Below are 23,190 nucleotides of genomic sequence, written 5' to 3' on the forward strand. Positions count from 1 at the left end.
TTGCTCAGACACCATATTATATGTACCTGTAACACAGGTAACAAAATTAAAAAGTTTTCAATCAATACATTATTTACACAGTTATATCATAATCAGTTAATATTTCTTAAGTTAACATATAACCATACAATAAAGACACTTAAAATGTTAATTTGAGATCAAGGATAATCTTAATCATTAAGAACTATCACTACTACCAGGGCATCTGGAATTTATTTCCAATGCTCTTTATTATGAATTCAAGCAGAAGACAGAAGCAAGGATTTTGCTTCACAAACGCAAAACTCAGAGTTGAGTGGCTGGGCAAGAGCCCCAGTCTCTTCCCCAAAAACCCAAGCTGCACATGACTGTGTGTGGTCTGTGCAGCTTGGGTAGAGAGCGACCGAACATATGGTGGCACTTCAGAACTCTCTCGATTGTTCTGGGATGCTAATTTTTAGAGCTATACATTTCTGACATATTTGTCAGAATATGACAAATATTCTGAAATATTTTTAAATTTATTTAAAATCAATTTAACTGGTTTCATTACTTGGTCTTGCATTTGTAATTGCTTGCTGCCCTACATTTTCCTGTTTCTATGTTAAGTAATTATATTAGTAAAAAAAAATATATTAATGAGAAGTCCGCAAAGGTATATATATTCTGTATTACCCCCCCCACCTGACCAAGGATATATGTAATATGAAAGCACCACTGTATTAAATTAGTGATTGACACTGAACTGCAATTGCACTGTAGTAAAGAAACACTAATGGGAAATGCAAGCATTCGTAGAAAGCCTACAGTGTTCAGGTCTTTATGGGAGCTAATCTGATCCACTGACACAATCTATCGTAGTGTGAGGGTACACAGTGAGTCAATTACCTCTCCATGGAAGGGGGCACTTGGGATGTTTGTCCTTGTGCTTGCTCTGCTGGCAAAGTCTGAGACACACCCTAAAATACCAAAATGTGGAAAATGTGAAAAAACAGGAGAAAATTTCTCTCAAAATAATCTTTTGTCCACTAAATTGGGATCAGTAGTTAATTCATTAATATGAGTAACTAACACTACAACAGACATTAACACATCAATGAGTTATTATGCATTTTGCCATGAACTGTAACACCACAGTCAAAAGACTCTCAAACTGGAGAAGATGCAGGTAGGTGGTTGGGATGGAAGAAATAACACACAAGACAAAACATAAAAACATCCAGATAATTGATGTGATTGAATTCAGACTGAAAAATTTGAGATTGATAAGGGAAAACAATGAAACTAAAATGGATGAATAACAGAAAAGATTACAGATATTAAAGAAAAGTCAGAAAAAGTAGCAAGATATTAACTTTTAAAACCACCAGTAGGCAGACTGAAGTGAAAGATAATGGTTGCCATTTTAACTTTTCTGAGTCTTGAACTTAGCACAATATTTTCAAATGACTAAGGACAGCCGTGTATAACACCAGTGAATACATTACGATTTCACACATTCTGAGCTGTACATTCTACCATGAGTAGAAATCATTGTCAGTCTTCCACTGTTTTTCCTTTATTACCCAGACAAAATAACCCCTAAATTACTTACAAGCAAAATTAACAGATTTTTGCAAAACCTATGAAATTAGACTGTCAACAAAACTAATTTGAAAGGAAGACTGATAGATAGATATATATATATATATATATATATATATATATAAAAATGAATCAGTCTTCCTTTCAAATTAGCACGGCTAAATTTTACTACAAACAGATACATTGTAATACTCTTAATAAAGGTTTTGTTTAAGGAAGCAAAATGTTTACATAAAATGCTCATTAAAAATAATCTGAGGGAAATAACACGCATTTTATATATAATACACTGAAAAGCACAAACGTTTGAGTGAATAACATGTCCACACTTTAGAAAAAGGAAGTCAGTCAGCATCCTAACTGAAGTATACATTACAAAGTTGATAATTCTCTGCTCCAAAAAAATAGACTAGCAGTCTAAAGCACACACACACTTACATAATGATAGAATGGCAAACAAATGTTTGTTTGTGTGTGTGTATAATATATATATATATATTATACACACACACACACAGAACTGTGATAAAGTTTTAGGCAGGTGTGAATAAATGCTGTAAAGTAAGAATGCTTTCAAAAATAGACATGTTGATAGATTATCAATTAACTAAATACAAAGTGAGTAAACAGAAGAAAAATCTAAATCAAATCCATATTTGGTGTGACCACCATTTGCCTTCAGAACAGCATAAATTCTGATTTTGTAGGCATATAGTCAGGTGTATGGTTAAACAATTATACCAAACAGGTGCTAATGATCATCAATTCAATATGTAGGTTGAAACACAATCATTAACTGAAACAAACGGCTGTGTAGGAGGAATAAAACTGCCAAACTCAGCTAACAAGACAGTTTACTGTCAAAAGTCATACACCATAATACAAGACTGAGCACAGCAACAAGACACAAGGTAGTTATAATGCATCAGCAAGGTCTCTCCCAGGCAGAAATTTCAAGGCAGACAGGGGTTTCCAGATGTGCTGTCCAAGCTCTTTTCAAGAAGCACAAAGAAATGGGCAACGTTGAGGACCGTAGACGCAATGGTCGGCCAAGGAAACTTACTGCAGCAGATGAAAGACACATCATGCTTACTTCCTTTCGCAATCGGAAGATGCCCAGCAGTGCCATCAGCTCAGAATTGGCAGAAAACAGTGGGACCCTGGTACACCCATCTACTGTACGGAGAAGTCTGGTCAGAAGTGGCCTTCGTGGAAGACTTGCGGCCAAAAGCCATACCTCTGACGTGGCAACAAGGCCAAGCAACTCAACTATGCATGAAAACACAGGAACTGGGGTGCAGAAAAATGGCAGCAAGTGATCTGGAATGATGCAATACCATCAGGGAGGCATCTGATTGGTCCCAAATTTATTCTGTAGCATGACAACAACCCGAAACATACAGTGAAAGTCATTAAGAACTATCTTCAGCGTGAAGAAGAACAAAGAGTCCTGGAAGTGAAGGTATGGCCCCCTGATCTCAACATCAAGTCTGTTTGGGATTACATGAAGAGAGAGACGCAACTGAGGCTGCCTAAATCCACAGAAGAACTGTGGTTAGTTCTCCAAGATGTTTGGGCCAACCTACCTGCCAAGTTCCTTCAAAAACTGTGTGCAAGTGTACCTAGAAGAATTGATGCTGTTTTGAAGACAAAGGGTGGTCACATCAAATATGGATGACATATATGTGTGTATATATGTGTATATATATGTGTGTGTGTGTGTATATACACACACACACACACACATATATATATATACACACATATATATGCATATATACATATACACTCACCTAAAGGATTATTAGGAACACCATACTAATACTGTGTTTGACCCCCTTTCGCCTTCAGAACTGCCTTAATTCTACGTGGCATTGATTCAACAAGGTGCTGAAAGCATTCTTTAGAAATGTTGGCCCATATTGATAGGATAGCATCTTGCAGTTGATGGAGATTTGTGGGATGCACATCCAGGGCACGAAGCTCCCGTTCCACCACATCCCAAAGATGCTCTATTGGGTTGAGATCTGGTGACTGTGGGGGCCAGTTTAGTACAGTGAACTCATTGTCATGTTCAAGAAACCAATTTGAAATGATTCGACCTTTGTGACATGGTGCATTATCCTGCTGGAAGTAGCCATCAGAGGATGGGTACATGGTGGTCATAAAGGGATGGACATGGTCAGAAACAATGCTCAGGTAGGCCGTGGCATTTAAACGATGCCCAATTGGCACTAAGGGGCCTAAAGTGTGCCAAGAAAACATCCCCCACACCATTACACCACCACCACCAGCCTGCACAGTGGTAACAAGGCATGATGGATCCATGTTCTCATTCTGATTATGCCAAATTCTGACTCTACCATCTGAATGTCTCAACAGAAATCGAGACTCATCAGACCAGGCAACATTTTTCCAATCTTCAACTGTCCAATTTTGGTGAGCTTGTGCAAATTGTAGCCTCTTTTTCCTATTTGTAGTGGAGATGAGTGGTACCCGGTGGGGTCTTCTGCTGTTGTAGCCCATCCACCTCAAGGTTGTACGTGTTGTGGCTTCACAAATGCTTTGCTGCATACCTCGGTTGTAACGAGTGGTTATTTCAGGTCAAAGTTGCTCTTCTATCAGCTTGAATCAGTCGGCCCATTCTCCTCTGACCTCTAGCATCAAAAAGGCATTTTCACCCACAGGACTGCCGCATACTGGATGTTTTTCCCTTTTCACATCATTCTTTGTAAACCCTAGAAATGGTTGTGCGTGAAAATCCCAGTAACTGAGCAGATTGTGAAATACTCAGACCGGCCCGTCTGGCACCAACAACCATGCCACGCTCAAAATTGCTTAAATCACCTTTCTTTCCCATTCAGACATTCAGATTGGAGTTCAGGAGATTGTCTTGACCAGGACCACACCCCTAAATGCATTGAAGCAACAGCCATGTGATTGGTTGGTTAGATAATTGCATTAAATGAGAAATTGAACAGGTGTTCCTAATAATCCTTTAGGTGAGTGTAGTTTAACAAACAAACTACTTTTAATGTATTAGTGTCTGCATGAACAAAGGAAATGTTATGATTAGTAATAATGAAATCCATACAAAGTATATTGTAAATATATGCATTATTATTATTATTATTATTATTATTATTATTATTATACCATTATTTGCCATGCATGATAATTCAGCACTATTATTCATTTGAGCGAAGGTGTAGGAGCTAATTATCAGGTTAATTTCTCTCATTTAAAAAGTCTGTCTCAAAAGTGCGCCGGGATTACAACAGCTGCCCCACCGCATTAATCAAATCAAATCAAAGTTGTATATATCATCCTGCTCTCCAGTATCTGATGTCGGGGACTGTGGGGGTGAATTGTCCTCCACATCAACACTTTCACACAAAACATCCCAGTAACATCGCTATTCCCGTCATCTGCCATTGATCGCCAGTGGTTTAAATCAGTGAAATACCTGGTGCGACGTCACGCACTCTCGCTCTTCTGGGTACAGGTCTAACAAACAAGCTCTTTTTCATCTCATAAGCAACTGATGATAATGAAACTTTTAGGGAATATTTAGAAAGTATAGGTACAACTTTTAATGTAAAAAAAAATGATACCCCATGTTTAAACTCGTTTTGTAGATCAATCCTACAATTCTACAAGTATATACATAGAAGTAGTATAAATATGTGTGGTGTATTTTATTAACGTAGTAAGTATTTCTAATGTATTTAGACCTATCGGGTAGGCTTATACTACGTGAAGACTGGTTCAGTTAACTCCTCCCCCGGCACGGCTCGGCCCTCGGACAGCACTAGCTAAGGAGCAAGGCCGAACATTCACGGCCTGGTTCTGGGTAGGCTTGACAAAATTGGCAATGGGTAACGAGCTGAGCCACAGCAGCCTGGTTCCGGCACGGCTCAGATATGGCAGTAGGAAACTTCTAAAAGCTGCTCTGAATTATCCTTGTATGTCCCTCCATTTATTTATTCATTTGATCAATTTTATAGATTCTACCTTAGTTTGTCAAGTCAAAACTGTAGAGTATTAGTAAAAAGAATCAGGAATTAGTCAGTTTTATTTTTGGTAAGACTGATCAAGAGGATATCTATACACAAGTATTTTGAATAGTTGTAGATTTATTTATATATATATATATATATATATATATATATATATATATATATATATATATATATATATATATATATATATATATATATGTGTGTATATATATATATATGTATATATATATATGTGTGTATATATATATATATATATACACACATCTGAGTATTTCACAATCTGCTCAGTTACTGGGATTTTCACACACAACCATTTCTAGAGTTTACAAAGAATGGTGTGAAAAGGGATAAACATCCAGTATGCGGCAGTCCTGTGGGCGAAAATGCCTTTTTGATGCTAGAGGTCAGAGGAGAATGGGCCGACTGATTCAAGCTGATAGAAGAGCAACTTTGACTGAAATAACCACTCGTTACAACCGAGGTATGCAGCAAAGCATTTGTGAAGCTACAACACGTACAACCTTGAGGCGGATGGGCTACAACAGCAGAAGACCCCACCGGGTACCACTCATCTCCACTACAAATAGGAAGAAGAGGCTACAATTTGCACAAGCTCACCAAAATTGGACAGTTGAAGACTGGAAAAATGTTGCCTGGTCTGATGAGTCTCGATTTCTGTTGAGACATTCAGATGGTAGAGTCAGAATTTGGCGTAAACAGAATGAGAACATGGATCCATCATGCCTTGTTACCACTGTGCAGGCTGGTGGTGGTGGTGTAATGGTGTGGGGGATGTTTTCTTGGCACACTTTAGGCCCCTTAGTGCCAATTGGGCATCGTTTAAATGCCACGGCCTACCTGAGCATTGTTTCTGACCATGTCCATCCCTTTATGACCACCATGTACCCATCCTCTGATGGCTACTTCCAGCAGGATAATGCACCATGTCACAAAGGTCGAATCATTTCAAATTGGTTTCTTGAACATGACAATGAGTTCACTGTACTAAACTGGCCCCCACAGTCACCAGATCTCAACCCAATAGAGCATCTTTGGGATGTGGTGGAACGGGAGCTTCGTGCCCTGGATATGCATCCCACAAATCTCCATCAACTGCAAGATGCTATCCTATCAATATGGGCCAACATTTCTAAAGAATGCTTTCAGCACCTTGTTGAATCAATGCCACGTAGAATTAAGGCAGTTCTGAAGGCGAAAGGGGGTCAAACACAGTATTAGTATGGTGTTCCTAATAATCCTTTAGGTGAGTGTATATATATATATATATATATATATGTCTGAGATATTCAACACGCCAAACCCAACCTGCCAATTTCTCAGCAAACATCTGCAACGAGTCTGACACATGCATTTACAATCAATACATAGTAAGCATTACATATTACTGGTAGTAATAATGACAACAGCAATAGCTACATTTGAAGATGCTTTCATATTTATTTAACACAGCTCGAAATAGTTTGTTTTGTTTATGTTGTTTTGCCGTGTAGTTTTGCGGGGCTAGACAGGTGCACTCCTTGCAAAACTGATATCTCTTCAACAGTTATTTGTAAACATCTGTGTTTTTTTTGTATTTTAAAAATAACATTCCGGAGATTCGTTAACATATTATATATATTTTTAAGTCTTTATAAGCCGTGTTAATTTTGAAAACGTTGTTTTGAGTATAAAAACGGTGTCTGTACAACATAGGTTTCTTTGCTAATGCACATTTCTGTATTCATTCAAAAAATAAACAAATCAGAGTGAAAAACTTCAATGTCTTATGTTTCTTGTGATCTATATGTTTCATATGATCATTATGTAAAATTAAGTAATTTGATGCACTATACCATGTGCTGTGATTAGTATGAGAGCGCGGTAGTCCTGATGCATAGAGCGGCACTGTCAGCTTAGTAGTACAATGGGGGTTAATAGAAGCCTCGAGGCAGTCCATTTTAAATAGAGGATTTTCAATCGAGTTATTCGATGAATCGTGACAGCCCTATACTTCATACATGTCTCCCTTATGTAAAAAGCCCATGGTGATCTTTTGTGATAGCCTTACTCTGCAGTTTTAGTTCTTTGTAATGAGTTTGTAATGCATCACTGCTTCCTTTGTTATATCAACATTTCCCTGGTTTGAACTCGGGGGAAAGAGCCCTCAAAATTCCAGGATCAACAAAATGTAATAAAGTACACAACACAGTCACATGGCATATTTTTTTTCCAAAACAATGTTCTTTAAGATGGGCACTTCTATTCTTTTCTGCACTATGACTCGGAGCCTACTGTTTTGCAATATTTAAATTTGGACTCTTCCTCATGGATTAACTGTCCTGATCAATGATGGTTCTGTATAGAGCTCTTTGAGAAGCAGGACCGACATCACACTCAGGAAGTCTTTACTTTACAAAGCCCAAAACTATGACTGACAGAATATATGAGCGATTGGGCAACAAAATTTTATTCTATTAAAAAAAATATATATACAGAGAGGGAAAAAAGTATTTGATCCCTTGCTGATTTTGTACGTTTGCCCACTGACAAAGAAATGATCAGTCTAATTTTAATGGTAGGTGTATTTTAACAGTGAGAGACAGAATAACTACAAAAAAATCCAGAAAAACGCATTTCAAAAAAGTTATAAATTGATTTGCATGTTAATCAGTGAAATAAGTATTTGACCCCTTCGACTTAGTACTTGGTGGCAAAACCCTTGTTGGCAATCACAGAGGTCAGACGTTTCTTGTAGTTGGCCACCAGGTTTGCACACATCTCAGGAGGGATTTTGTCCCACTCCTCTTTGCAGATCCTCTCCAAGTCATTAAGGTTTCGAGGCTGACGTTTAGCAACTCGAACCTTCAGCTCCCTCCACAGATTTTCTATGGGATTAAGGTCTGGAGACTGGCTAGGCCACTCCAGGACCTTAATGTGCTTCTTCTTGACCCACTCCTTTGTTGCCTTGGCTGTGTTTTGGGTCATTGTCATGCTGGAATACCCATCCACGACCCATTTTCAATGCCCTGGCTGAGGGAAGGAGGTTCTCACCCAAGATTTGACGGTACATGGCCCCGTCCATCGTCCCTTTGATGCGGTGCAGTTGTCCTGTCCCCTTAGCAGCAAAACACCCCCAAAGCATAATGTTTCCACCTCCATGTTTGACGGTGTTCTTGGGGTCATAGGCAGCATTCCTCCTCCTCCAAACACAGCGAGTTGAGTTGATGCCAAAGAGCTCGATTTTGGTCTCATCTGACCACAACAGTTTTACCCAGTTCTCCTCTGAATCATTCATATGTTCATTGGCAAACTTCAGACGGGCCTGTACATGTGCTTTCATGAGCAGGGGGACCTTGCGGGCGCTGCAGGATTTCAGTCCTTCATGGCGTAGTGTGTTACCAATTGTTTTCTTGGTGACTACGGTCCCAGCTGCCTTAGGATCATTAACAAGATCCTCCCATGTAGTTCTGGGCTGATTCCTCACCGTTCTCATGATCATTGAAACTCCACGAGGTGAGATCTTGCATGGAGCCCCAGACCAAGGGAGACTGACAGTTATTTTGTGTTTCTTCCATTTGCGAATAAACGCACCAACTGTTGTCACCTTCTCACCAAGCTGCTTGGCGATGGTCTTGTAGCCCATTCCAGCCTTGTGTAGGTCTACAATCTTGTCCCTGACATCCTTGGACAGGTCTTTGGTGTTGGCCATGGTGGAGAGTTTGGAATCTGATTGATTGATTGCTTCTGTGGACAGGTGTCTTTTATACAGGTAACAAGCTGAGATTAGGAGCACACCCTTTAAGAGAGTGCTCCTAATCTCAGCTCGTTACCTGTATAAAAGACACCTGGGAGCCAGAAATCTTGCTGATTGATAGGGGATCAAATACTTATTTCCCTCATTAACATGCAAATCAATATATAATGCGTTTTTCTGGATTTTTTTGTTATTCTGTCTCTCACTGTTAAAATACACCTACCATTAAAATTATAGACTGATCATTTCTTTGTCAGTGGGCAAACGTACAAAATCAGCAGGGGATCAAATACTTTTTTCTCCTCACTGTATATATATTAATACCAGCTGCTTTAAATAAAAAATCTAAATCCTTTTCCGTAGCTTGCATTTGTGCTTGCTATGCACTATTCTGAATTGTATGCTCTTATAATTGTCAGTCCATGAATGGAAGGATAGAAAAGGCATACTTTTGATGTGCATAGTTAAGACCGAAGTAAAACGGAAAGCTACGTCAAGCACTGGAGTTGAAATCCAGGGTTGAGAAACTGCAAATAAGTTTCGAGGGCTAGGAGGGTGACGTGGTTTAGAACCTTTCTAGGACTGTTTGGCGTCATACACACAGATCCCTTTCAGTTCTAGGCCTTCAAAAAGGCTTGCACGTGGTGCTGGATTTCATTCAGGCTGTAGGATCTACCTGGTGAAGAATCTCTCCCGGCTGAAAAGGCAGCTCGGCCAGGACCTTCCCCGAGTTGATGGCTGGCACAACAGGCGCAAGCTGTGGGGGCAGCATTTGAGCATGCAACTGGGCAGTGGCTGGAATCATCGACTGAGCCCCAGAGGGCACTGTTGTTGCCGTTGCCACTGCCATCGCTGGAGTTTGCTGTTGCAGCTGAGGATTAAGGCTGGTTGCCATGGAGGCGGGAAGCAAAGGTGGTGGAAAGCCCACCTGCACGACGGAAACATGCCCCGTTGAGGAGGGTGGGGTGGCCACACTGTAGGGCGGGATGTGGTAGGGTGCAGTGGGAAGAGTCTGCCCCAGTGGAAAACAATGGGAAGATGGGGCGAGACTAGGACTGAGACCCAGAGTTGGGGGAAGAGTTGTGTCCACATGGAGGGGGAGCATTTGCTGGGACACTGGAGGCTTTGGGGATAAAGCAGTTACAAAAAAAAAAAAAAAAAGTCAATATATAATCACAGTCAAGGTAGAACAGTGCTGGGATTGGGAGGAAGTGCAATATATTTGACAGATGCTTGTCCAAAGTTTATAAATAATAATAATGGTAATAATAATAAAAAAAAAAAAAAACTGGGACAGCTGGCTGTTTTATTTAGAAACAACTACACCTGCTTGAAACCCATGCTCCATAAAGGTTTGCAAGTACTGTATTTGAAACTGAGTAATCCTCAAATATACCTCCTGAAGAAATATTATGGATTTCCACAATTCAACTGCAATACAGCATCCTATTACCTCACTGAATCATTTTATAAATTATTTTCTCTCCCCACCAACAGTATAGTGTAATTGTCATTGTTCCAGAAGAGTGTCATGCAACTGCTTGACAGGAAGCAGACAATACTGACAATAGCTTTGATGTTTCCAGGCAAAACGCACACCTATTATCTGTAGCAGTGAAATAAATTAACTAGGTATTAACTAGATTCATTATAACAAAGTTCAAATTGACTGCGCTTTTGCTTGTGATGATTACAGCACTGGACAAGAAGCCAGTTACATACATTCCAGCAGCTCTTTTATACCTATAAATTATTAATCTGTAATTTGTTAGTTTGGCCTTGGTCTTCATATAGGCCTATATCCTATACTGTATTATTACACTTTTTAAAACTTCTATTTTGTAAGTTGCCCTGTATAAGGCTACTAAGAAATGAATTAATAATATCCTTATCATACCTTTAAAAGTATGGAATGTCACTGAGATCGGGAAAAAAAATATACAGCTTCAGTAATGAAATATTAAGTAAAGTCTTAAATTCTGGATATTTACTGTTTGAGCTGGGAGCAAACCTCATGAAAAACAAAACAGAGGATGCTTATAATACAACAAAAAGTAAATAAAAAACACATTTGCTCTTTGTGCAATGAATAATCTCCTTGCTGCTTATTCTGTGATTTTTAAATGTGCATAATACACTAATATTTCACATCCGGATTGCCAATGATCATGGGCAGTCATTTCAATGAGAAACATCAAGACAGCTTTTTAAAATAACTTGAAAAAGAAAATTGTTATAATAATCTGCAGTGGGAGGTGTAAATGGGGTAAAACCGTAACAGAAAACAAAAATGACAAACAAGCACAAACTATTTAAATCTACAAACTAAAAAACAAAACAAAAACAGCCACATCAGATTTGAGCTCAAACTTGCAAAAGGCTTTTCTATTCTAAATCCAATATATTGGATAACTATTTAGTTCTTAAGCAAAATGCTTTTTAGGATCAGTTGGCTTAGACAACAGCACAACATCACTACATCACACCACAAAGTTCAACACACAGGGCCACAAACAGCCCAGCACACTATAAATGCAATTAGTTTAATGACCACACAGGTTTAAGATCAACACAAACCTAGGAAATAAACCAATACAGCAATCCTCTTTGGATTATGTTAGATATACCTGTACAAGAGTTAGCTGAGCAGCTTGGTAGAGAAAGTGCAGGTGTTCAGCACTTGGTGAAGGGGAAATAATTGGAGGACTCCGCTCACTAGCACAAAGCTGACAGCCATGCAAACAAGGAAAGCATTCGAAAGGAAACATTACAAATAATTAAAAAGGAAGAAAGATTTAATCAAAAGAAGGATTTGGAATTCACAGGCTAAAACTATTCTTAAAGGGAAAAAACAATAAAAACACTCCTTATTAATGATACATTACAGAAAAGGTTTAATATATCTTCAGAAAGGATTCTTTATTTGCAACAAACAGCCATCGTTAAATGTTCAGTCTGAAATTAATTGTTCTTACACTAGATCTAACTAGCTATTGTGCATCAGACTCCTCCTTCTCCATCACGAGCATGACTTCAGATTATCAGAGGTCTTAGCTGATTCTGAATGCCATCAACTGTTTTTTCCAAAACTATTTAATTGGCAATGGGTACGAAATAACAGGCCTAGATGTTAGGTGATCATGGAAATATCAGCATTCGAGGGAATACTCCAAGACTGACAGCCAATACCTTTTATATGGGGTTGTGAACCAGTCCCTGAGTATCAACAATTTTTGTACATTGCCAATACACAATATTTTATGAAATTGTAATCCTGTCTGTAAACATTTACAAAAAGCTGAAAAAACCTTGGCACATTGCTCCTCTATTAAGCCTAAAAAAACCTTTGCAAACAGTACTTTCACATTCAACAATTTGACCCTGATTTAACAGAGCAGTAAATGAGGTGCAGATTTTAGTCTATTTACTCCATTTTTCAGAGAGAAGGGAGGCTTTGTTTAAGCTTCCCAAATTCCTGCAGTCAATCATTCCGAACTAACCTCAAGACTATGTATTTTCTGTGAAAGTGAAACCCTCTAGATTAGAGTTAGGGGAGATTTCAACTGCTAAATCCTGAAGGATTTAGTTCTATTCCAGGTTCAAAACCCATGAGTTTGTAACAAAGAAGGCATTACCTGTGTGAGAGCAGGTCCCTGGTGGATCTGGGACTGGGCCACTGACTGCCCCATAGTGCCTGCTGATGGCTGCTGCATCGAGAGAACCCCCACTGGCTGAGAGGAAGGAACATGAGAGCTCTGCTGAGGAATGGTCTGGTAAGAGAGAGAAAAGTACATAAAAAAAAGAAATCCATAAATATTTCACTTGTTGTAAGTTGCCCTGGATAAGGGTGTCTGCCAAGAAATAAAAATAATAATAATAAAAAATAATGACATCTATAAACAACTTTTCAGGAAGTGGACATGATAGATCTAGCTGGAATTAATAAGAGGTGCACATCTATCATCCTTGCAGCTATGGACTAACAAGAAATATTTTTGATTGCTTCGGTTACATTACTAGAAGACTTTTTGATTGTGCTCAGAGAACCGGAATTGTTAAACCGTATCCAAGCCTTTTTTTTTTTTTTTAAGACACCTGCTGCTGTATAAAAGCAATCAAAGAAAATTTGTAATTAAGACCATTTGTAAAAAAAACTCTTCAAGAAATAATTTCCTAAAATGTTAAATTTGAGACATTTTAATCATGAAACTTACATAATCTTTATAATCTACGTATTAATACAAATGCTATAGACTATTAATACATTGTAATACACTATGCACAAAATAATACAAAAGAGCAAAAGATTATTTTTTAAATGATTAAATAATAAATGTATAAATGCTTTTATAGTCTCAGGTCAACTTGTTTCTTTCCTATACATTTCTTAAATTCATGACAGCAGTAAAAATAACCTCAGTGTATGCATTATCACTTCTCTCGCTGAAGAGTTTGGGAACAGTAACGTTTTAAACCCAGGTGTGTTAAAGCATTCAACTACAGTCTGTTTTCCAGGCTCTTACCTTTACCTTTTACACAAAGTAGTACAATCATTTCTGTAGTCTCATACAAGCCCAAATTAACCCCACCTACCCATACTTTTTTTTTCAGTACAAAACGAACAACACTGGAAGAGATCAGTAAAAGTGAAACCATGAACACAATAAAAATGTGCGTGTTTTGAAATAACGTCTTTCTCTACCTGTGGAGGGTGCGATGGGACGTAGTAACCTCCATACTATAAGAAACAAACACAACACAGCATAAGATAGAGGCATCACTATAGTCAGCAGTTCTCAACACGGGGAAGAGGGGCCCTAAGTTAAACGTGGCCCTTCACGACAACCAGGTTCCCCTCATTTGGCTGTAATGGAGCAGAACTTACCTGCTGAGGAGCCACTGATCCAGCCTGAGAGGAGGGAGCTAAAGGAAGACTGCCTGCGGGCTGCGTACTGGGCGCCTGGGCCTGCATCTGAATTGGGGGAAAAGAATAATAAAAAAAAATAAAAAAAAAATCAGTGTGGGCCTGTTAGTTTCTTCTGTATCAATTTGAACAGTTTCCATTGTGAAAATGAGTACTGCAGCGTGTATACTACATATATACACACAGACACCATTGCGAACAAAGCATACACAGTTCACTTATACTTAGTGTGTGTATGTATGGAAGTAGAAAAATAAAAAAAGGAATGTATTTACATAATGTATTCACAAACTGCATGTTAGTTGAAAATGAGTAAATTCCATGCATGTGAATTTCTGAACGATAGCATTGGTGAATGTTACTTATGTTCTTCCTTTGCATCTAACACTCACTTGGCCAACTGACACTACCAGTATTAAACTTTTCATAAACTATGCCAGTCTTTGGTGTGTATTCCATTGTTAGAGCAGAAAGACTATCCATTACAGAACCAACCCTTAGAAGGCTGCAGACAAGTATACTTGCTTTGTGGCCCCCTTCGGAGAGATCACAGACAAGTATAATTGCACCTTATAATCACCTACCTTGCCTTTGTTCTCAGGTTGAAGGAAGTTTTCATTATAAGTAAGAGACACTTGGAGTAGCAAGCATAAAATACCATTAGCAGTTTCAGAATAAAATAACTACAGTACAGACAGTTAAAATTAAAGTAAATAAAAAAAACACAAACCTGCAAGACAAACCAAAAAGCAACATTTTGTGGAATGGTGCAGAAAATTCCAGCATTCTAAGGGTTACAAGAATCTTACCTGCAGAGAGCTAGCTTTACATTTAATAAGATATACCTAAACTATTACTGTACAAATATTGTTTCCGGCATGTTGCATTTGTGAGGTTACAAATGAAAATCAACATAAATCCTTTTTTTAACCATTTCCAGCTAGCCTGATCAAATACATATATACAGGTTCTGGCAATACAAAAAAACTAATACAGCAACAGTAATAGAATGTATAGTGACATACAACAAAACCATTGCTCTTAATATAAGAACAATGACTCGTGGTTTTGCAATTAAACCTATTCAAAACCTCAACCATCCTGTGTATGTTTCTCTGTGTTTGTTCATGTAAATCTTCAAAGGTCTTTTTTAAGTTTTATAAATGAAAGCTCTGGATATCTGTGAATATTGTCTCAAAGCAGAGAGCCAATAGCTTAATCATTTAGATATATGCCACACTCTCCTCATTTTTTATATAGGGCAAAGTCACACACTGCTTATCTAAATATGATGCAACCATTAGGTCTCAGCTTTGGATTACTTAAATTCTATGAACAATACATACAAATTAATATATGCATATAAAATGCTTACATATTTATATGCAATATATACATATATACACGCACAATGACTGATTTACATGATTGTAGACAGAGGACATGGGCACAAAACAAAACCCTGCTTATTGTCAGAGAGGAGGAGGTTTTCTGTAACAGGTGTAACTGCATTCCAGAGCATCTGAGAGTAACAGCTAAGAACAGCAGAGCTGGAAAGGGTTAAAATGCAGTACAGACAGTAATCAAGATTGGGAAGAAACCGGTAAGATATGTTTTAAGTACCAAAGGCAGACCCTGCAGCATCAAGGCCGAATCAAGGTAATTAAGGTCTTGCTGTGGTGGCTGCTGACGGGCCCAGGAGCCTTCTAGCACATGCAGGTGGGTAGCAGATCCTCCGGTGGAGTCCGTGGCTGGCAAAAACAGAAAAGCCGGCTGGCTTGGGTGTGCAGCGGTGGGGTTTCCATGGGCAACACTATAATAAGTGGTCTGTGGGATCGACTGGGCAGCTGAGGAGTCACCAGGGTGGCCGTGAGGCGGAGGGGACTGGAACTCGCCAGTGTCGGAAGAAGCCATAGAGTCACTGGAGGGCTCAGGGCTGCGGTCCTTCACGCCGTGCAGCAACAGGTTCCCTGGGGGCAGTGGCAGCTCGGGGCTCATGTAGTTGTAGAGCTCTTCGGTTACTGGCTGGAGCCGGCTGCACAGCCCAGCTGAGCAGAATTCATCCAGGTTCAAGTCCATGGATCCTCGGCGGGCCCTGTAAAGTCTCGAGGCAAAATTGCCACTGCTGTCCACTGGGATGTTATGCATATGAAATTCGAAAACACTGTTGCTGGCCGCCTCACCAGTATGGGCCAACACGGGTGGTGCCGAGTGAGGGAAAGAAATGGGCTGGTAACGTATCTCTGTGGAGGGGACTACAGTCGGTCCTGCCGTGCTCATGGGTGGAAGCTGGGCCATGGCGCTGTGACTCAACCTCATATTCTGCATGTGAGCGGGGCTGTAGGCCTGCCCTGGCTGGGAGGGGTCATAGACTAGGCTAGCTGTGGTGTGCATTGGCTGATGGAGGCCGAGGTGGCTTAGCTGATGGGCAGTCACTGGAAAGCCACTGTAGGCGATGGCCTCATAGTGATCCTGAACTGGATGCATGCCACTGGCCATCACAGCAGCTTGGTTCATTCTACGAAGGGCCTCTTCTTGGTGCAATGCTTCGGTCCTGGCATCTTTGTATCCATACCCCTGTTCCACCTGGCTCTGTACATGCATGGGCTCGGAAAAACGTTGGGGTACCATCCCGGGGACCAGCAAGCGTGAAGGTTCAGGGGCTCCAGCTACAGGTTCCCCTGCAGCGATGGGGTGGAGGCTGTTGCCAAAGGTCCTGTAGGCCGGCTGAAACTGGCATGTATGGGCTTCCAGAATGGAGGTGCTTTTGCGGCGCTGACTATTGAGCATTTTGGGAGGGCAGGCAGGAGGAGGGGAGAAGGAGATTGGCCTCTCTTGGATGGTCGGGAAAAATATCGAGGTGTCTGGGAGGGCTGGAGCTCCCCCACCGTAAGGATGCATCATAGACTGCGGCTGCATTAACATGAACAAGATAGATCATCTTTATAAAGAGAAGGCATCATATCCACTTTGAATAAACAGCATCAATATAGAAACGAATTCTTGAGTGCATAAATCGCTCCTGCAACATTCTAGAATAAATCATCATTGTGGACATATCTTCCCAAAAATTGTAATATCAAAATAAAAAAGGAAAGACACAAAAGACAAAATTACAGATCCTAGAGTTTCTACTTTATTAAATACAGCTGTGGCACACAAGGCTGAACAAGGAGGATAGACTGCTTTTTGCTTGTGTTAGGTATTATTTAAGTTTTTCTAAAACAAAAATATTTAATTTAGCTTCTACATGTGATGTGTATATTGGTGTTACCAATTATAGGAAAAAAATAAGATAAGCTCAGATACCATACAGCCTTTTATAAAGGCATCTGTTATAAAAAAAATAGTTTCAAGTGTCAAAAGGCAGTGACACTGACCAACAGTCAAGTACACCTTAGTGGTCCATACTGTCCTGGCAGTCATTGTTTCAAGAATCTTAGGAAATCACATACTAGCATGACACATCTACATTTGTGTTTGTTGTCAAATATTAGAGAAGGCATATGCTTCAGCTGGACTCCTTCACTATTTGACAAAGCTTGTCCATGTTTTGCAATCAGAATGGTTTATAAAGACTTGTTTGATCTTCAGTGCCCATTGACTGCTAACAACTAGCAGTTTTACATTTTTTATTCAATGTGTAAGAGCAGGAGTTGCCACACATTTAAAGGCAGTTGTTTTGAAAGTTCATTAGAATGTTTCCCAGTGTTCTTTAAATCACCATTAAACCAAAAACTTAAAATAAAAAATAACACAACAAAGCAGCCCACCCTGATATTCAATACAAGGCAGTATGCCAGATCAAGACTGTATTTAATGCGAACACAGGGCTCCAAATGAACATGTCGTGGGGGAAACACATCGGTATCTGAAAAACCCTGCCTAGACCCGTTTTCTGCAAACAATTTTTTTCTAACTCTCCATCCATTTTAAAACAGATTCATTATCAATACGTAATATTGACTTAAAAAGTAAGATAAGTAACCATGTTTGTTCCTTAAATCAAACAGCATATAATTGTACGACACTGTATACTGAATAAAGACAAGTATAACTATAAATCGAGTTACACTGAAAATAGTTTTTCCTTGAATGATGCCACGTGCTCACCGGGCAGCATTATAAAATCACTTACGTAAGCTACCACAAAATGGCCGATTCAAACAAAGTGGCCTAGAGTGATTCCGCCTGCCTACTGTAAAGCAAGTACTGTTTCAGTTAAAGAGTACGTGTGGCGTACAAAAAGTAAATTAAGAGATTGTAAAGTGATCAACTGTGGCAATCAGGCAAGGTCAATATGATTTCCTAATTGCTACAAGAAGAGTGATACTCTAATGTCTTGTCCAAGCTTGCTGGTATAGTACATTTTGATTCACCGACCAACATTAACTCAAATAACTAATTTAAGTAAGCCTGCAATCACAATGACTACAGAATAATCCTAAGTGCTAAAGGGCAGCTTCAAGTGGTGGCTGCTACGTGTGCAATGTAAATGACCGTGCAATGGAACATGATACTGTGTTTTGTTTTTATAAAGGAATATCCTTCTCTAACTAATTGAAAGCCCAAGACATGGTTATGTTTTTAACTCCTATTTAGATACCGTTTGCCTCCCCGCATTCTGACACAGCTCATTCGTCAGCCCTGGTCACACAATCTGTGGCCCACAGATGCGCTAACATACAGGGCTGGCAAAGAGCGCCGGTAGGCTGGCACGGCGACGCGGAGGAGCTGAGTGCATGGGCAGGACACATTCCAGTGCTTTGGAAAGCCGTCCCGCAAAGGTCTCTCCGCCAGGAGCCCCGAGGCGGGGAGAGAGGGGGGCAGACAGGGCTGGTGTAGGAGTGGAGGGCGGCTTGAAAGGGCAGGACGGAGGAGAGGTGGTGGAAAGGTGGGGGACGCAAACTGACATGCTACGACCATGGCGAGGAGGCTGGGGGAGGGAATAAAATACCAATAAATGGAACAAAAAAGAAAAAAAAAAGAAAAAAAAAAGCTATGGAGCACAAGAGGAGGAGGAGCTGACCCACAGTAAACTCCAGAGAGGACCCACTGAGGAAAAATGGCTTTGGATGGTATTGTGAAATGGATACAACAGATAGAATGGATGAGACTGATTAGATGGATGAAGTTAGTGAGAAATGTACTGGGATGTGAAATAAATAATTAGAAGTCGTGGTTTAATTATTATTTTTCCGCCTATGAGTTCAAGAATTTGAAGAATATGAAGAACATGCAAGTAGAAAGTTAATTGGTTTGCAAGGTTCAATAGGACATTAAATCATCTTAAATCACAAATGAATCAAGGGAATAATCATTTGACCAATTATTCGAATAATGTATTATACCAATATGGTGTGTTTTAGCAATAAGAATAGGGCTGTAATACTGTATATGTATTGCCATACATTATGTTTCTTCCAGATTCTTTAAGCTGCTTTTCATGAAGACAAATACTGCACACATGCAACAAATAAATGATTAAAAACTTAATCATAAACCCCAAGTCACTTCACAATGTACAGCTGTATACTGTATACAATGAGAAACATGGGAAAATGCTACAATGCGACAACTACTGAAGGATATAAAGCAGCCAAAACAGGAGCAAGAGAATTAAAAAATACTCCTGGATTTGCAGCTGTTGAGTTGTATTCGTGACCACTTTTTAGTGGCCAAGGATTTTATACTTGCAGACCTCAAAAAATTCAAGGAAGATGGAAAGATACAAAATTAAAAGTGCCAACAGATTATACTTTTTTGGGCATAGAAATTGTATTTAATAGATAAATATTTATTTCAATTTAACAAAAACAAAAAAACAACAATACAAATTACGTTAAATAACTACATAAAAAATAAAAACAAACTGGTGTTCTTTACAATAGTGATTATAAAAATCACCCTCGAACTGAGATTGAAAGGAATCTAATGATAAACTGAGAGTACCATCTGTTTCAGTAGGATTTAGGCTACAAGTCAATGTCAAATACACACACCTAAAGGATTATTAGGAACACCTGTTCAATTTCTCATTAATGCAATTATCTAACCAACCAATCACATGGCAGTTGCTTCAATGCATTTAGGGGTGTGGTCCTGGTCAAGACAATCTCCTGAACTCCAAACAATGTCTGAATGGGAAAGAAAGGTGATTTAAGCAATTTTGAGCGTGGCATGGTTGTTGGTGCCAGACGGGCCGTCTGACTATTTCACAATCTGGTCAGTTACTGGGATTTTCACACACAACCATTTCTAGAGTTTACAAAGAATGGTGTGAAAAGGGAAAAACATCCAGTATGCGGCAGTCCTGTGGGTGAAAATGCCTTTTTGATGCTAGAGGTCAGAGGAGAATGGGCCGACTGATTCAAGCTGATAGAAGAGCAACTTTGACTGAAATAACCACTCGTTACAACCGAGGTATGCAGCAAAGCATTTGTGAAGCTACAACACGTACAACCTTGAGGCGGATGGGCTACAACAGCAGAAGACCCCACCGGGTACCACTCATCTCCACTACAAATAGGAAGAAGAGGCTACAATTTGCACAAGCTCACCAAAATTGGACAGTTGAAGACTGGAAAAATGTTGCCTGGTCTGATGAGTCTCGATTTCTGTTGAGACATTCAGATGGTAGAGTCAGAATTTGGCGTAAACAGAATGAGAACATGGATCCATCATGCCTTGTTACCACTGTGCAGGCTGGTGGTGGTGGTGTAATGGTGTGGGGGATGTTTTCTTGGCACACTTTAGGCCCCTTAGTGCCAATTGGGCATCGTTTAAATGCCACGGCCTACCTGAGCATTGTTTCTGACCATGTCCATCCCTTTATGACCACCATGTACCCATCCTCTGATGGCTACTTCCAGCAGGATAATGCACCATGTCACAAAGGTCGAATCATTTCAAATTGGTTTCTTGAACATGACGATGAGTTCACTGTACTAAACTGGCCCCCACAGTCACCAGATCTCAACCCAATAGAGCATCTTTGGGATGTGGTGGAACGGGAGCTTCGTGCCCTGGATATGCATCCCACAAATCTCCATCAACTGCAAGATGCTATCCTATCAATATGGGCCAACATTTCTAAAGAATGCTTTCAGCACCTTGTTGAATCAATGCCATGTAGAATTAAGGCAGTTCTGAAGGCGAAAGGGGGTCAAACACAGTATTAGTATAGTGTTCCTAATAATCCTTTAGGTGAGTGTATATACAACAGTTTAACCATCATGAGGATCTTTTGGTGATTGAAAAACACATCTGTTCTGAGGGTTAAGATCTAACAATGTATTTTTTTAACACCAAATTTCAGATAATGTGACCCTATAATTGTTCCTGTGGCAAAAGTCCTACTACTAAGAAAAACGACCCAACACCACAAGTTGGTGCAGTATATTTATCATGTAGGACTGTCCTGAGATGTTTTAAAGTGTATAACCATTAACTGTGAGTAAATAGATTTAAGCATTAGTTGCTAAATAAATTTAAAGCATAGCTCTTTCAAACAGTTTACTACTGGTCAGATCACAAACAATAACTGAGAAAACAGTAATAATGAAGACAATAAAAAGACTAACTGTACTTTTTTCCCTCCAAGGTATGGCTCTGACACACACACCCACACTTTTCAGTATCTCTCCGTCAATCCTCATTTTCTTTAAGATTTTAATGATAGTTCATGATCAAAAATGCTTAATCTGAGGGTCAAATTCAATACACTTACCATTATGTACAGCATGTCCTAAGACCATGTGTTCTGCAAATTCTGCAAACTAATCTTAGGATCACTTTCCAGGTGTACAAGGAAAAAAAGTGGAGAGCAAACAAACCTAAATTGTAGAAATTAGACTTTTATTTGCTTTCTTTTACAAAGTATAAATATTTTGGTATTGGCATGGCTGATGAAACCACTTCCTTCAACAGATATATATTTTGTCTTGCAACTGAATTTCAATTGCTGGTTAAATCCAATCAAATGTCAAATACATACCCCTGAAGACTGGAATAACTACCTACCTACACTACAATGACTACAGTGAGGCTGGTAAACCAGTTCTAAAACCATGAGGAATGAGCAATTAATGAGGAATTAAGTTAACATGGAATTATGGGGGAACAAAAAGTACCCACAGGAGAGCGTAAACTTTTGACTTTCATGCCATTGATTCAGTTCAATCAAACTGGAATCCATATAGCTTTCTCTAGGCTGATTTAGTGTTCAACAAACTAAATGTGTATTATTGATACATATTATTGATATACAAGTATAATTTAATTAACTATACTAAACTCAATAAATTACTATCGAGTGTAGGCTGTATTTTCAAAGACAACTGTATACATAAATGTTGCATGACCATATATTTTGCATGCATTTTCAAATATGTGTCAATTAGAATGCCAAAATGCAACATAAGGACAGATTTGGTCAGATCTGAGAAAGGGTCCAATGAATGACAAATGATGTGTGTACTCAACACTACATCATTCATTATTTGAGGGGAAAACAGATGCCTGATAGTTCTGGCGGTCACTGAACAGCTGAATGTGTCAGATTTTTAAAAATCAAGATAATGAGGGAACGTTCAGAGGTAAATATAGAAAGACATACTGGAAAATTGGATTGATAGGCCTCTTTAGTCTGAGCCTGGCTACCTTTCCAATACAGGGATCCAGGTATCAAGTCTCAACAGAAATAATGGAAACAACATAGAATAAATGAAGGCAAAAAAACCCAAAAAAAACAATGGGAGCAGGGTTAACAGCCAACGATAACCAGAGGAGTATAGAAGTAGGATGCATGGCAACTATTGCGCGGTAGCGTGGCTTGTGAGAAGAATCAGATTATGAAATGTGAATGTTTTTTTTCACATGCATCATTCTACGATTAATTGAATTTCAAGTAAACATGACGCAGGCTT

General features: G+C 39.2%; 1 protein-coding gene across 9 annotated transcripts in view; it reads right to left on the reverse strand.

Annotated features, from left to right (window-relative positions):
• The window catches only part of LOC136772021 (serine/threonine-protein kinase WNK1), a 182,483-nt gene that overhangs the window by 47,821 nt on the left and 111,472 nt on the right, over positions 1 to 23,190 (reverse strand). For 6 of the 9 annotated variants that reach the window (XM_066724672.1, XM_066724675.1, XM_066724678.1 and 3 more), the window contains exons 10-13: positions 14,225 to 14,311; positions 14,042 to 14,077; positions 12,975 to 13,109; positions 868 to 938 (exon numbers count right to left, since the gene is read on the reverse strand). In XM_066724672.1, coding sequence (XP_066580769.1) covers positions 868 to 938; positions 12,975 to 13,109; positions 14,042 to 14,077; positions 14,225 to 14,311 — 329 coding nt within the window. Of the gene's footprint in view, positions 1 to 867; positions 939 to 12,974; positions 13,110 to 14,041; positions 14,078 to 14,224; positions 14,312 to 15,886; positions 18,915 to 23,190 lie in introns of those variants that run through there. The other 3 variants (XM_066724679.1, XM_066724680.1, XM_066724674.1) reach the window with 3 other exon arrangements.

Source organism: Amia ocellicauda, chromosome 15, assembly GCF_036373705.1.
Source record: "Amia ocellicauda isolate fAmiCal2 chromosome 15, fAmiCal2.hap1, whole genome shotgun sequence".
In the NCBI taxonomy this organism is placed as follows: domain Eukaryota; kingdom Metazoa; phylum Chordata; class Actinopteri; order Amiiformes; family Amiidae; genus Amia; species Amia ocellicauda.